Below are 14,439 nucleotides of genomic sequence, written 5' to 3' on the forward strand. Positions count from 1 at the left end.
ATGATTCCTTGCTATTTATTATGTCTCGATCAACAGCTTAGAAGGTATCATGCCTTAGATTGAGGGGGAGTTACAGTACAGCTTGTTGCTTGCTCTGCGAAAAAGAAAGGGGCAGATGATGCCGTTTGTCTTGTTAGCCTGTCAGTTCCAGTGAGAGCTTTTCTTCGCTAACTTTATGCTTTGTTTCTTGTACACTAGTCTTTTGAGAATCTTTCTGTGGAGTCTGGGGGTTCACTGCATGAAAGGGATGACATTCAAGGTAGGCCATTCATTTAATATTAATAAATGCCATTCTGTATCTGTGTTTTGATCTTGTAAAATGTTATACGTTGCTTGGTCATTTTTTTACACCTCTGCTGCCATTAAAGCTTCACTGTAAAAAACTTGCTGTACCGAAGGTTTTCTGCTTTTGTGAGTAACCAACCTGGGTTGCTTTTTGGGGGTGTGGGAAGAACAGGGGCCTGAAGCACTTCTGTATGTCAGCATGTCATCAGTGTTTTGTTGGCTCACTTTCTTTAAGAAAGTTGTGCTGACCATATGACTACTACAGATAAAATACTGTGACCCTTTAATTTGTTCTAAACCCCCTGTCAGTCCTGTTTAGAGTCAACAAGCATTAAAGACCAACTCCAGGTCAGAGCTGCTTAAGCATTCACAGTTGGCTAATACTGGCTTTGCTCTCAGCATGTGGTAATGTCTAAAATTCACTTGTGTTGGATGCTTTATTTTCAGGACATCTTCGAGCAGAGGAGGTTGATAGCATGCTCCTGAGAAATGACAGTGGAATCGAATCAGCTCTGTCCTATGCTAAAGCGTGGTCAAAATATACCAAGGATGTAGTCGCATGGGTAGAAAAAAAGCTGAGCTTGGGTGAGTGGCTCTTTCTGGCATTTAATCAGCTTTGTCATGATGAAATTCAATCTGTTGTCAGGCCTCTGTGCTGCAGACTGTCAATAATGTGATTTCTAAATTAGTAGCTGTTCCACTGAAGTGGACAGAACTATCATGCATTTCCTATAATTAAAAGCCTGTAACAAAGTGGAGGTGGTCCCCTCTGTAGCCTGTTAGAGGAAGAATGTAAGAAGCATTTAGCATGTGGTACAACTGTTAGTGTAAACAGTAAATGTGAATTTCTTTTTACAGAAGTGGAGTGTGCTAAAAACTTAGCAAAAATGGCTGAAACTGCTAAAGCTGTTGTTGGACACCAGGTGAGTACATCTTAGGGCTTGATTTTAAAGTCTTGAATACCTCCTGGATGCCTTACCCACCAGTGAAACGTTGGGGATGTTGAGGAATGGCTTTTTAAGTTGATACAGAATTGATTTATTCTGTAAATCACTGGTTAAAAAATCTGCTGTATTTTTATGTGTTCCCATCTCCTATGGAAATTTGGATATATACATTTATTTTTGTTGAAGATGCAGAACGACCTTATACTTTCACAATAGACTTCTCTCTGTTTCTCATGTGCTTCATAATTTGGACTTGTAGACTTTTCTTTAAGTGTTTTCCTAGTAAAATGAAATATAGCTGAGAACTGAGTCATGTTCTCCATCCATACCTAACTCTGTAAGTAAGAGAAATACTTTCCTAAATTTAAGTGAAAATCTAGGTAAATTATACAGACGTTTAGAATGCCAACATGCTTCTACCTTACCTAGACCACTAATGTTTTGTTGTGTGTAATTTTAGGATTATATGCCATTCCAATCAATATTCATTAATGCTTTTCAAAATGATATTGAGAACAATCAGCTTTGGCAACAAACAGCTGCTGCTCTCCAGTCTAACAAATTTGTGCAGGTAAGCTTAAAAGAGAAAGACCAAGTGTTTTTAGGTTTTTAAAAAGCTTTGTATAGCTCAGATGACTCAAAAGAACAGACTCGCCTTTGACGTACTCTCTTAATGTTTCCTATCTAGCCTCTTCTTGGAAGGAAAAATGAGTTGGACAGACAAAGGAAAGATATTAAGGAGCTTTGGCAGCGAGAACAGAAAAAAATGGTTGGTATTTCTTTCGTATCTAACAGAGTTCAAGCCTAAAATTCTTGAAAAGGATGAAGCTTTCAAACTAGGCTCTTATGCACTTAAACTCCTATGTTGAATCTTTAGGGCTTATTGGATATAGTATGTAACTGTCAACTTCATGACATACTTGTGTTTGTAAGAGTTTATCTTTCTATGACTACGTGCTTTGAATTGCAGTGTACAGACCTCTGTAAACACCACATTAAGTAACTGGGAAATTAAAAAAATTCATTGTTCTGCTTTTTTCCTTTGTTGTATTCTGCAGCAAGAGCTGGAAGCTGCTCTAAGGAAGGCAAAGTCGCTGTATACACAGCGTCAAGATGAGTATGAAAAGGCCAAATCCTGCACTGCTCGTGCTGAGGAGGAACAACTGAGCTCAAGTGGAAGCTTTGTGAAAGATTTCAGCAAGCAGCTGGAAAAAAAACGAAGGCTGGAAGAGGAAGCTCTTCAAAAAGTAAGAGGTTTTGTTCCTTGCTTTTTGTATTAAGGCTGCGCTGGTTTAACTCACACTTTTCCAACGGGAGCATTTGAGCCCGTGTTCTGTTCATAATGCTTAATTTTAATGATACTATGCCCTTCTGGGCTTTTATCCTTAATGGGACTTTCCAATTACAAGCATCTTGTGTGTGGGTTTTTAATCTTGCTTCTAGTATCAAGGTGTGCAGTCCATCAATCCTTTCTACTTGTGTTCCCTCTAGGCTGAAGAGGCCAATGAACACTATAAAGCAAGCATGGCAGAGGTTGAAGAGAAAAGGAATTATTTGGAAAGCTTTAAAAGTGATGTCTTAACACAGCTTCGGGAGCTGATTTACCAGTGTGATCTTACTCTTAAAGCTGTAAGCATGCTTTTTAAAATAGGTTTGGCACACAGGTATTGTTAAGGCTAAGAGGAGGTCCCATCTATAGTGTTAACTGCTTAAAATAGAAAGCTTTCAAAGGACAGAGGTCAAGCCAATAGAAAAAGAGGGAAAACTTTTAATATGTTTGTGGTGTGCTCTTTCTGTTAAGAGTTTAAAAAGGCAAAGGTGTGTTATACATGTCTTGAATATTTCTGGGTTTTTTATGAGCTGTTGCCTTGCAAGAACCCCGACTACTTGGTTCTTGTAAAACCTCTCTAAGAATATTGATGGCAGTAGTGTCACTCTGGTGCTTAAGAGTACAGCTCCTGTTGCCATTATTTTCATCAGTGCATGAGGAAAGATGTTTGGCTGATGTACAGAATGGACATTAACATGCTGCAACGTGGAGCCTGCTAATCTTGACGACAGTTCAGTTACTACAGGATCCATTGCACCTGATTTAATGTGTTAATTTGATGCATGTAAATAAACAAAGAAAATTGTGAAGCCGGTATATCTACGTACACAGTTTGTAAAGAAGCTTTAAGAGTGCTTTATACCAATATATGTGTACTTTTTTTAGATAAGACAAAGACAGTGTAATGCTGAGGGGGGAAATGAAAAACAACACGCACATACACCTCTCCCCAGGCAACCCAAAAACCATAAGTAGAAAGCTTAGACAAGCTTGATAGTTCAAGTATATCTAAATTGCAAACAACTTTGCAACCCCAAAGCTGAAGAAGCAGCCATGTATGTCCCTTTCCCTGGTCTCTGCATTGTGGTGTAAAGTATTTTAGAGGTTTTATGTCATTTAGCAAAGTGTTCAGTTAACCTGTTCTGTTGGGACAGAGTTTTGTTCCTTTCCTGTCTTGAGGTGATATGGACCTCATCTAGGTTTGGAACTCTATTTCATCATTGTAGTGGTGACTAAAATTCCCCCAAGAGCATGAAAAATGCTTTTTTGGTAGCAAAAATCCTTGCTCAACCTTGAATCCTTGTTCAATCCAAATTGGAACTGCCTTTGCTACCTGGAGCATTCAGTAACCCCGAGAGAAGAGGAATACCAGTATCTATACTGTAGATGAAACTTTTGCAGTTGACTTTGAGGAGTCTTGTACGAAGTCCACCCCTACAAATGTTACTATAATTTTATCTACTCTTACTGTTTAAATAATTTCCTGCTGGGATGGAATTTGGGTAGAGAAATGTACAAGTGAAATATGCAGTAAATGATCTACAAATATTGAAGTGTTTTTCTCCCAACAGGCAACAGTTAACCTGTTCCAGCTGCAGCACGCTCAGGTTGTATCTCTTCCAGTTAACTGCCAGTCCCTGTGTGAAAGTGCCAAACTCTATGACCCTGGTCAGCAGTATTTGGAGTTTGTGAAAAGTTTGCCAAAGGAAGGTATTCCTATTGAACCAGGTTCTTTTGAAACCCAGAGTTCCCAGGTTGATGGGTAAGTCCCAGACTACAGGTGGGATTTGCTTGGTTTAGAGTTAAATGCTAAGCACGTGTGCAATGGTTATTTTTGGAGGAATTAAATGAGTCCTGGTGTTCTACCATGCTTTACTCCTTTGATTTATCTTCTGGCAGATTATATATATATATAAAATTACACATAATGTTGGCATTAAACCTGACTTCAAATTCCAAACCAGAGTGTCATTTTGTGTAATATAAGACTTGCTATGACATTGGCAATTGTGCAAGAGTTGACTTGTTATTGTAATATTGATAACTGGTTAATATGAAAAAATGTACATTTTGGTGTGGTGTGGCACTAGGATTTGATAGACAGTTTAGGAAGCCTGAGGAGGCAGTTTCCCTATGCTGCAGGCCTTACTGTTACATACCTTCTTTCACGCTGTTTACCTTTGGCAACTTCTTGGCAGGAAGTGGTGCTTGATTTTTGTCTCATGCTATGTGACTAATAAAAGCTTAAAGTCCACATGTCACTATGTTAGAGGTTGTTTTTTTTCCAGCCTGTGTGAAATGGGACTTTTAATGTTAATCTATTAAAGATCCAGCTGAAGTGGAAGTAAAGACTACAAGACAAAAAAAGATAACCCCTCTGTGTCAGCGTGCCAAATGCTTTTGCACCTTTAACTTGTTGTAAAATAGTCTTCTTGGCACTAAAGCACCAGAATATCCATTCCAATCTGCCTGTTTCACAGTTCTACAGGAAAGTGTCGTCATCGTCTTTCAAAAGGAAGCTAAATACAAAAAACCTAAGCTTGAGTCAGACTTCTACCAACAAAAGCCAGGAAATTCAAAGTTAAAGCTGAGATTCCTAGTTCTTGTCTGTAAATTTCCTGCCTTTTAAGACTGATTTAGGTTATACTCATAAACTTTGACTGAGAGAGATTTAACTATGCAGCTCCCCAAGGAGAAACTGATGAGCATGAAATTTCAAACTCTTTGTGTGCTCTCACAGCTATTTACTGCTAAAGATTTACAGGAGTGTGTTTTTAATCTTCCCCTCTCCCTGCCTTTTGTTTTCTTTGACGTGGCCTTGTGATTCTTCATGGACTTGATCACTGTTATTGCTTAGGCCTGCACTGATTTAAGGGACAGTATCTTGGACAAATGCAAACTCGAATGTTTTTAAGTCTTTACTTCATTCAGCTGGTTAGGGTAGAACTGATTAAGGAACAGCTTCCTGACTGCTAAATTTGGCTAGCGGACCATTTTGTCCACAGGGTGCTTCAGCATTTTACATTACTTATTGTTAACGCTTTCCTATCCCTATCTTGACAGCAGATGTTATAAGCTCTCTGGCAGCTTCAACATATGTTCCATACTTCTTGAAAAAGTACAGCATTTTAACCTGTATATGTTTATAGGCAAATGGTCCTCATGGCTGCCCAGAGAGACCTTTGCAGGAAATAAAAGCAGAATGCAACGGCCTCTGAACTATTCTGAGCTTTAGATGAACAGATTTGCTAGTTTTTGTCTTTTTGAAGTCCAGTTTGTGGGGTTTTTTGAAGTTACATACATGTATGTTCACAAGCAGTAATTAAATGAAGCCTTTTTAGTGCCCATGGATTAAAAAAAATACATTGTTTCTCATTTAGTTCTATCTTATTCACTCTTCAAATTACTTGTTTTCTTTCTGAAGGGTTTTTAATAAGCAATCAAGCAACAGTGTCCATACGTCCCATGGTAACTTATCTCAGTATTCAGGAGACTTTCCTGCACAGACATTAGATGATGTGGGAAGCCCAATTTATCATCCTTCACAAAAGATTGGAGAGAAGAGATCTTCCAGCAGCACAGATATCCAAGGTAGTTCTGTATTTCATCTGGAATTCAGTCTTTAAACAAAAAAGACTAGAAAACCCCAGGTCCTTGGTGTCTCGCTGTCAGAAGTGATGCACTGAAGGGGGTAAAAAAGGTATTTTAAAGTTCAGAGCCTATAAAAACACTTCTGTACTTGAGTGTAAGGACAAATGGAATGCTGCCTGTATGTCGAGATTCTTTGACAAGAAAGGTGAGATGCACTTCAAACAGCAAGTACTGTTAAACTCAGTGTACTAAATCGCTTCAATTAACTTTAGCAATTCAGAATCCATAGAGGTTTTTTAAGTACGATGTTGATTTCAGGTCTTGTAAAAGCACAAGTATCAAATTTCTGACATTCATTTTCTTACATCCTGAGGCTTTTAGAGGACTATGTTCTGTGGTTTGGTTTCTGTCACCCTATTGCATGTTCGTGTAATTTTTTGCAGTATTTTCCTATTTTCAATATAATCATAGTCTTTAAATAAAAAAGAATGTTGTTTTGTCCTTGACGCTTGGAATTTGTGCATTTTCTTTTCGAAAGCAATACGAGGGCCACCACCATTCAGATCATGGTCAGTTGGCAACCAGAGTGGGGGCATGTGCAGTGACTCTGAAAGCGCAGGGGGAAGCAGTGAGTCGCGATCCATGGATTCTCCATCTGCTAGCCCAGGTACAGCTACACTCACTGCTGTCCTCCATTTGAAGTCTTTCCTTTGGGCTGTTTTACATTAATGAAGACAGTGCTAGTTTAGCAAGTGTTGGATAGAGCCTGTAATGAAAATGAGCAGTTGGGTGGAACTGATACTTATAGCTTCCCTGAAAATGTTTCTCATCTGCTAGGGGATTTTAAAAGACGACTTCCTCGCACACCTTCCACTGGTACTATGTCATCTGCAGATGATCTTGATGAAAGAGAGCCACCATCTCCTTCAGACTGTGGTAATGTTGTTTCCATACCTGAAGTTCCTAGAAGATGCTTTTTGTAGTAGAGTGTGGCTTTTGCCTTTAATGTGCTTAAAAGTCTATTAACAAGACCATGATGGCCAACAGCCTTGCTTTTCAATACAGTGTGCAGTCAGTTGAGGTTGAGAGCTGAAGAATAATGTTCAGGTCATCTTAATGAAGTGGTGCAGAATTGTCTTTGTACATTTAGATTAACTGTATGAGCAGCCTTTGAACATTGCTAGTGTCTTCACCCTCCTGAGGTAAACATAATTGATCCACTCACCATTCCCTCCAGACATTTGCAGTTAAAATTAGCCGCATGGCACTGAGGTATGTAAGATCACTTCTAAACAGATACAGAGACTTGGTAACTGGCAAACTGGAAAGAAGGAGATCCAAATGTTTAGGGTAATAACTGGGATTTTACCCTTTTCGACTTAGATAAGCAAGTTTGGTAATGTCTGTCCCAGATTTGACCAGGCTATTCCTAATTTTCAAACGAATTTTGACCGTATAAAGACAATGTTGCCACAGGTACTGAAACCTGAATAACTGGATCATCAGAAATAGTTCTATGGGATGTTTGCAGTACTTACAAATAGCTCTGCAGTGTTTGTGGCACTTGTTCACTAAAGCCTTCAGGAAATTCTTTGGTTAGTCCTTATTTCCTAAATGTATACTTTGCCTTCTAGGAATGAGCCTGTGGTTAACAGTGCTACTTAGGTCCAGATTTAAGGCATGGCAACATGTTAATGAATGTAAAGTTCCACTTGGAGTGGTATTTAATCAATACTTGACTTTTCCAGAAGCTTTCTGGGCAATTAACTGTATGTGTTAATTGTAGGCTTTTACCTGGAAAACAAAGGATTTTGGTTCACAGAGTTGTTGGTAGCCTTTAAAGTAAATTGCTTGAAAAAAATTGCTCACAAAAAGCATCAGGTACTGTTTTAGATGTTCTCTAGAATTCTGCTTTGGAATTCTCTAGAAAATATTTTGCTGTGAAGTACTTCAGAAACAGCACAGGCCAACACTAATGTCATCTCTCACCCTCTAGTACAAGGCTTTGAATGAAACTTTCGTTAATAGTTGCCTGAGCAGCAGAGCAGTTGGAATTAAATGTCCAAATGTTTTAGTTGCCATTAACACAGGAGAAGATTGAAACACTTAAAAATAAAAACTTCCTGTTTGATTCCACTTTTATGTAAGATTATCTGATAGTTAGTGTGTCCGATATGTAACCTCTAACATTGGTTTGCTTGCTTGTGATTGAAATGTTTCTGATTGCTTTGATAGTTTCTGTTACTTAGAATTCTGTTTAAAATCAGAATAAATAGCTTATCTCAATAGTAGATATTAGAATGACTATAACAGAGAAATTCTCTCCAGGTTTAAATGATATGACATCTGAAACTGCAAACTCTCCAGGACCTTTTAGAAATGCTAATATGTCCAAAGCAGCACAAACACACAAACTCCGGAAGCTGAGAGCTCCGTCTAAATGCAGAGAATGTGACAGCTTAGTGGTGTTTCATGGAGCTGAATGTGAGGAGGTAAGTTGAAAAGCTTGGGATTTACGTAAAGTCAGGAGATTTGGAAACTTGCATTACTTTTCCGTATAAAAAAGGTCTGATAATTGTGGCTCGTGGGACCATCGTGAACTCAAAGCAGAAGCACAACAGACTAATAAATCTTCGCTCACATATGGGGTAACAAACAGCAGAGATTTTTCTTATGGTGTTAGACTGTATCAAACCATGTGCTTTTTTTTTTCTCCCCTGTAGTGTTCACTTGCATGCCATAAAAAGTGTTTAGAGACTTTAGCTATTCAGTGTGGGCACAAAAAACTTCATGGAAGGCTTCACTTGTTTGGTGTGGAATTTGCCCAAGCTGCTAAAAATGTTCCTGATGGCATTCCTTTCATCATCAAAAAGTGTACCTCAGAAATTGAAAGCAGAGCACTGAATGTCAAGGTATGCTCAAGTTTGGTTATAGAACTTCATTACAAACAATCTTTAAAATGGAAATCTCTTAAGATGTTAATGCTGTACGGTTGATATCGTTGGTATTTTACACTGGCTTTCAAATTAAAGCAGAGTTGTGCTGGTCTCTTAATTTCAGGGCATTTATCGTGTGAATGGAGCCAAATCAAGAGTTGAAAAGCTTTGTCAAGCTTTTGAAAATGGGAAGGATTTGGTTGAGCTCTCGGAACTCTATGCGCACGATATCAGCAACGTTCTCAAGCTGTATCTTCGCCAGGTATGCACTTGAGAGGGCAGATGGAAATCCAAAGTAGTGTAGTACGTTTCTTCAGTACAAGAGGAAAAAAAGAAAAGCCTTTCTAGTAATCCTGCAGCAGATGAGGGCCTTGTACGTTTGCAGTAGGCTGCTTTATTTTCACATGGAGCCTGTGACAGAGGCAGGGAAAGCTGCTTGTATTACAGTTCCACATGGGCATAATGTCTCTTTAAGTACGAGTACTATATGCAGAACAAGCATTTGGTTATCCACGTGTAGCGAAGCTTTGATTTCTAAAATGTTCCTGTCTTAGATGATGTTTAAAACGTTCCCATCTTCCCATTAGGCAGATGATGCTAATATATTGCTGTTTACATATACTAATAAATTTCATTAAGCAGTTGTAATGGTTGTGATTCCGTGTTCGTTATGGAGGGATTATCCATCTCTTTCTTTCAAAATGGAGCTTTAAAGCTTTGCAGTGGAGTTTTCTAGAACAGTTTCAGTATGTATCTGAAAGAATGGAGCTGTGCTATTGCCTGGTGAAATTCCTGACTCCCTGTGGAAACTTGTTAACCCTGAAAGGACTAATCCTTAGCTGCATGGTCCTGTCCTCTACCTTACAATGGCTGTCAGAGATGAGCATCCTAATCCTGTGATCATCACCATTAAGTGCTTTTGAAAATTTACAAAGATGCACTCTGCCTACTTAAGTCAAAAGGTTGCATATTAGATGCATCAGACTGGGGTAGCAGTCTGAGGCACTGGGCTGTATTTTGAATAGGGATCGTAAGTTATGATTATTAGCATTCATTTTCATACTGAGAGAATACCTAAAGCGCAATGAAAAATGAATGTTATGTGGCCTGAAATCCAATTTTAAATAATGGATTATGGGCCAAATTTGATACCACGTGTCATATACTGTCAAAGACTGAAAAAAGTAAATAACTGCTCTATTACTGTGGTATTTGTGCATATGCAGTGTACCACCCTCCCTCACAGCAGTCACTTCCTTGAAGTCTGTACCTGTATTGATAAATGCTCGGTCTTGAAGTTATTGCAGGAAGAGGCTAGCAAAAGACATCTGAAGAAGATGTAGGGAGGAGTGGTTTTATTGCCTGGGATTGGGTTTGACAAACTGTGGTTTGAGCTAATGGAGGATTAAATGATGGAGGATTAAAATCTAAGAAAAGATGCTGGACCAGACAAAGGTGAAGGAAACAAAGAAGTTACAATTCAGACATGAGTATGCCTCTGAAATGTTTGTTGTTCTTCAGCTTCCAGAACCCTTGATTTTGTTTCGGCTTTACAATGAGTTTATTGGACTTGCAAAAGAAAGCCAGAACGTGAATGAGGAGCTGGATGCTAAACAAGCTAGCCCCAAATCAAAGAAAAGACAGTCAATCTGTATTGAACTGAATAGGATCATCATTAAAATTAAAGATCTTCTGAAACAACTGCCTGTACCAAACTATAACACTCTTCAGTACCTTATTGGACACCTTCACAGGTGAGAGAAGACTTTAAATGAAAACTGGTGTTGAAAAATAAACTGTTACATGTTATGTACTAGAAACTTGTACTCTTTTGATGGCTGTAGAGGAAGAAGTCGCGTACGCCTTAAAAGATGTTGTGTTGCTGTTTCTTTTTCCAATGTAGTGAATTCTCAGGTGAAAGAGGAATATAAAATTGAAAGAAAGGGGGGAAAGAGCGGAGCTCCATTATTTTTGATTCTCTGCTAGCATTGGAGTCAGCAAGTAGTACCTAGTGGCAGCTGCAGGGACCTAGGTGTGATTTCAATCAGGATATGACCCAGATGGGGCAGTGATTTGGCTATTTACAGAACATTTGAACTCATGTCATGTCTGTTAATCACCATTCTGCAGTTACATTTCACTTCTTTGTCCTCTGAATGCTGGGCTGTATGATGATGTGTGATGAGGACATACCAAGTTGCTGACTACCGATAAAAATGGGTAATATTGGGCTACAGCTGTATTATTGCTTAAGATGAGAGAGACATTCTTTTCCCCAACCACAGCAATGCCAAATAGCCACAAATAACATTAACCAAACGGGACAGAAAAACACCCTGTGTGGAAAGCATTTAATCCAAGCTGCTGTTAAAGGTAGTCTGCAATGATTCTACCTGCCTACCAAATCCCCTTTCAGTATTTGTCTTTCAGCCTCTTATGTCTAAAGATGATGTTTTAATTTCTGAAATATTTCTGTAGTAGTGAAACTCTCTAACTGTTGGGGTTTTGGTGGTTTGTTTTTCCCCTCTTTCTGTAGGGTTACAGAACAGTGTGATGAAAATAAAATGTCAGCCAGCAACCTTGGCATAATATTTGGCCCAACTCTGATCAGGCCACGTCAAACGGATGCTACAGTTTCTTTGTCGTCGCTTGTGGATTACCCTTATCAAGCCCGGGTAGTGGAGCTGCTCATAACATACTACGAAAAGATATTTGATGTTTCATTGAAACCACTTCTGAACATATCTCAGCCTGAAGAAACTACCCTTATGGTCAGAGTTGCTTTATCAGCAGAAGAGAAGGAGCCACAGCAGCAGAGGAAGTCACTTGTTGCTGTAAAGGAAGTGAGTGACGTTCCCTGTGCTGCTGCAATGTGACTTGAGCCATCTTAACTTCTGTGACAAATGCTGCAGCATTTCAGAGCCTGTTTCCGTTAAATCTTTGTGGTCTGGTTTTCTTGTTGTTAAGGAGTGCCTTTCCCTCTCTTCATATTTACTTCTGCTCTGACTTCTGTTAACAGGGTATTCTGATCACTCCAAGTGAAGACAGAGCTTCAGAAACAGCTGCATTGTTTTTGGAATCAAACAATAGCAAGAATACGAAAGAACAAGTAGATACATCTGTAACTGGTTAGTGTGCTTTTATTTAATCTTGGGATGGGTGAATAGGCAACCATGGATGCATTAGATTATAGTACATGCAGCTCCTCAATTTAGACAGAAGCAAGTGATAAAACCTGCTTATCAGTGCTTGATAATACTTTACTGCAACAGAATTAAATCTTTCTAAAGGCTTTTAAGAAACCCGTATTTATAGAATCAGAGCTTAAAGTATTTGGCAAGAGTTTTAGTTTCTCCCTTTAACAAAATAAAAAGGAAATTATGCAGTGACTGTGGATTTCTGAAATCCGCTAAGATGCTGCAAACCAATATCCAGCAATCAACATGTTTTGGCCATTGTTTTCCCTCAGAATATGTATCATTGCCACTCACAGGAACTAAACCCGAAGGCTCTGGGAAGAATAATTTTCTGACAGAATTATCAGCTGCCAGCCTTTTGGATGTTCATGTTTCTGCTCCAAAAAAGCCAGGTTTGCTAACCTAACTTACCACTCTTCTATAAGATATTTTCCTGTTTATTTGCCTATGTTACAGTGGTTTGTTTTAATGTAGGTATGATTTCATCTGCTTTACTTAGGAGTAACTATACATGATCCCTTTTAATTATACTGATTTTTAGCTGGTGCTACCAGTTCCGTCATGAATAATGCAACTTTCTGAAACATATTAAAAGTGAAAATACTCAGGGATGGGAAAGCACCAGTCAAAAAAAGCGTAGTGTCGCTTTGCCTGTTTTCTCCTTTTTGTCTTCCTCGTACATCTGTACAGTATGTTTTACTGCTGCTGAAATGCTGACCTTTGGTTAGAGTAGGATACTCCTAGTATATATATGAGGTATTCCTAAAAACTGTTACCCCGTTAAACTACCAGCTGTTGGGGGATCATTAATAAAGTTCATATCCTGTTGGCAAAAGTCTTGCTGACTTTTCTTTATATGTGATACAAAGATCCAGTCACGTCTATTTGTGTGCTTCTAGGTGATGCTGTGAGTCCAGCTTCGGAGAGAGACAGCGATTCGTTTGTTTCTATAGGTGAAGACAGCTCTAAAACTAACTTATTTCCTGCAAAACCTACCCGTCAGATTACCAAAGTTCCACTGCGGGTTCCAAGGACAAAGCCAGCTACTCGGCCTCTGAGCCTACCTGTAGACCGAATACTTCCTTCCTGTGTTTTGAACGAGAGAAATTCACGAAATGCAGGAGCAGTAAGTCCAGAGAAGCTTGGCAGGAGCCCTACTATTGAAGAAGTCTCAGAGGTGAAGGCACTCCCTGCTGCTAATACCTGCTGCAGGCTTCCTTGTTACGACACCCAGATGCTGCGTAAAACTTGGGACAAGCAGTATAAACAGTATGATATCACAGCAAGGACAGCAATGATTGTGACTAACGTGCCCCAGGAGAACCGAGCGCTTGAGAGTGGAACGGCAGGTGCTTTATCTTCATCGTGCAGCACTGGTAACAATTCAGCTAATGCCATTCTTCCTAGTAAGCCATATTCTGTTTCAGCTGGGTCAGGAAGGACAGCGACAGAAGGAAATAGTTCTGATGCCAATCCTCTTGCTACCTGCAGGGCACCAAGAACATTGCAGCCACCCCCAGGGACATTTTATAAACCACCCTCGAACAAATCAAAACAAAATGGAGAGGGTCCTTTTGCTAAAGCTTGTGCACCAGCCAGTGCTAGCTCTGTGCTTCACCAGGATAATACTGTGAAACTGGCTAGGAGCTCTGCACTTCCATCAGGTGATCCTGAACAAAACACAAATGAACAAAAAACTAGCTCAGAGGATACTCACCCCACAGATCTGAAGCCTACTTACCAGAGACTAAGACCAAAAAGGATCCAAGAACTGGAACACAGGGAAGCTCATTTTGTATAGGGTGCAAATTCTTCCTGGACTGAATGCAATTTGATGTTGCCAGTGGAGGCTTCCCTTTGCCCCTTTATACTTTATCTTCCCTTGAGAATCCCACTTTTGTGCCATATTGGAGTTATTTTTATATATGCAGCATTTTAAAAAGGGGGGAGGGCTGGGGAATTGTGAAGGAGATAAGTCAAACTTTTTGTAATTCAGTAGCTTTTCCTAAAGTTCAGTGCATTCCCAGTCTTAGATACAGCCAGTGGGCTCACTGAATAAGACACTGAGCTTCATTTCATTGTATGGAATGGAGTGCTTATTCATAGAGAAACAATTATTGCATGTAGCAGTGAAAGGAGCCATTTTTCATAAT

At 39.3% G+C, this 14,439-nt stretch overlaps 1 protein-coding gene across 1 annotated transcript in view; it reads left to right on the forward strand.

Moving 5' to 3' along the window:
• The window catches only part of ARHGAP29 (Rho GTPase activating protein 29), a 44,891-nt gene extending 30,755 nt beyond the window's left edge, over positions 1-14,136 (forward strand). The window contains exons 5-23 of the mRNA XM_010024683.1: positions 199-259; positions 733-870; positions 1,144-1,208; positions 1,693-1,803; positions 1,921-2,001; positions 2,291-2,479; positions 2,724-2,861; positions 4,134-4,324; positions 5,987-6,153; positions 6,692-6,820; positions 6,991-7,089; positions 8,482-8,645; positions 8,877-9,065; positions 9,214-9,351; positions 10,611-10,843; positions 11,626-11,932; positions 12,109-12,217; positions 12,559-12,678; positions 13,186-14,136. Coding sequence (XP_010022985.1) covers positions 199-259; positions 733-870; positions 1,144-1,208; positions 1,693-1,803; positions 1,921-2,001; positions 2,291-2,479; positions 2,724-2,861; positions 4,134-4,324; positions 5,987-6,153; positions 6,692-6,820; positions 6,991-7,089; positions 8,482-8,645; positions 8,877-9,065; positions 9,214-9,351; positions 10,611-10,843; positions 11,626-11,932; positions 12,109-12,217; positions 12,559-12,678; positions 13,186-14,087 — 3,531 coding nt within the window. The 3' untranslated portion in view covers positions 14,088-14,136. The remainder of the gene's footprint in view (positions 1-198; positions 260-732; positions 871-1,143; positions 1,209-1,692; positions 1,804-1,920; positions 2,002-2,290; positions 2,480-2,723; positions 2,862-4,133; positions 4,325-5,986; positions 6,154-6,691; positions 6,821-6,990; positions 7,090-8,481; positions 8,646-8,876; positions 9,066-9,213; positions 9,352-10,610; positions 10,844-11,625; positions 11,933-12,108; positions 12,218-12,558; positions 12,679-13,185) is intronic.
• The last annotated feature ends 303 nt before the right edge of the window (positions 14,137-14,439 follow it).

This window comes from Nestor notabilis, unplaced genomic scaffold, assembly GCF_000696875.1.
Source record: "Nestor notabilis isolate BGI_N333 unplaced genomic scaffold, ASM69687v1 scaffold33371, whole genome shotgun sequence".
Lineage (NCBI taxonomy): Eukaryota > Metazoa > Chordata > Aves > Psittaciformes > Psittacidae > Nestor > Nestor notabilis.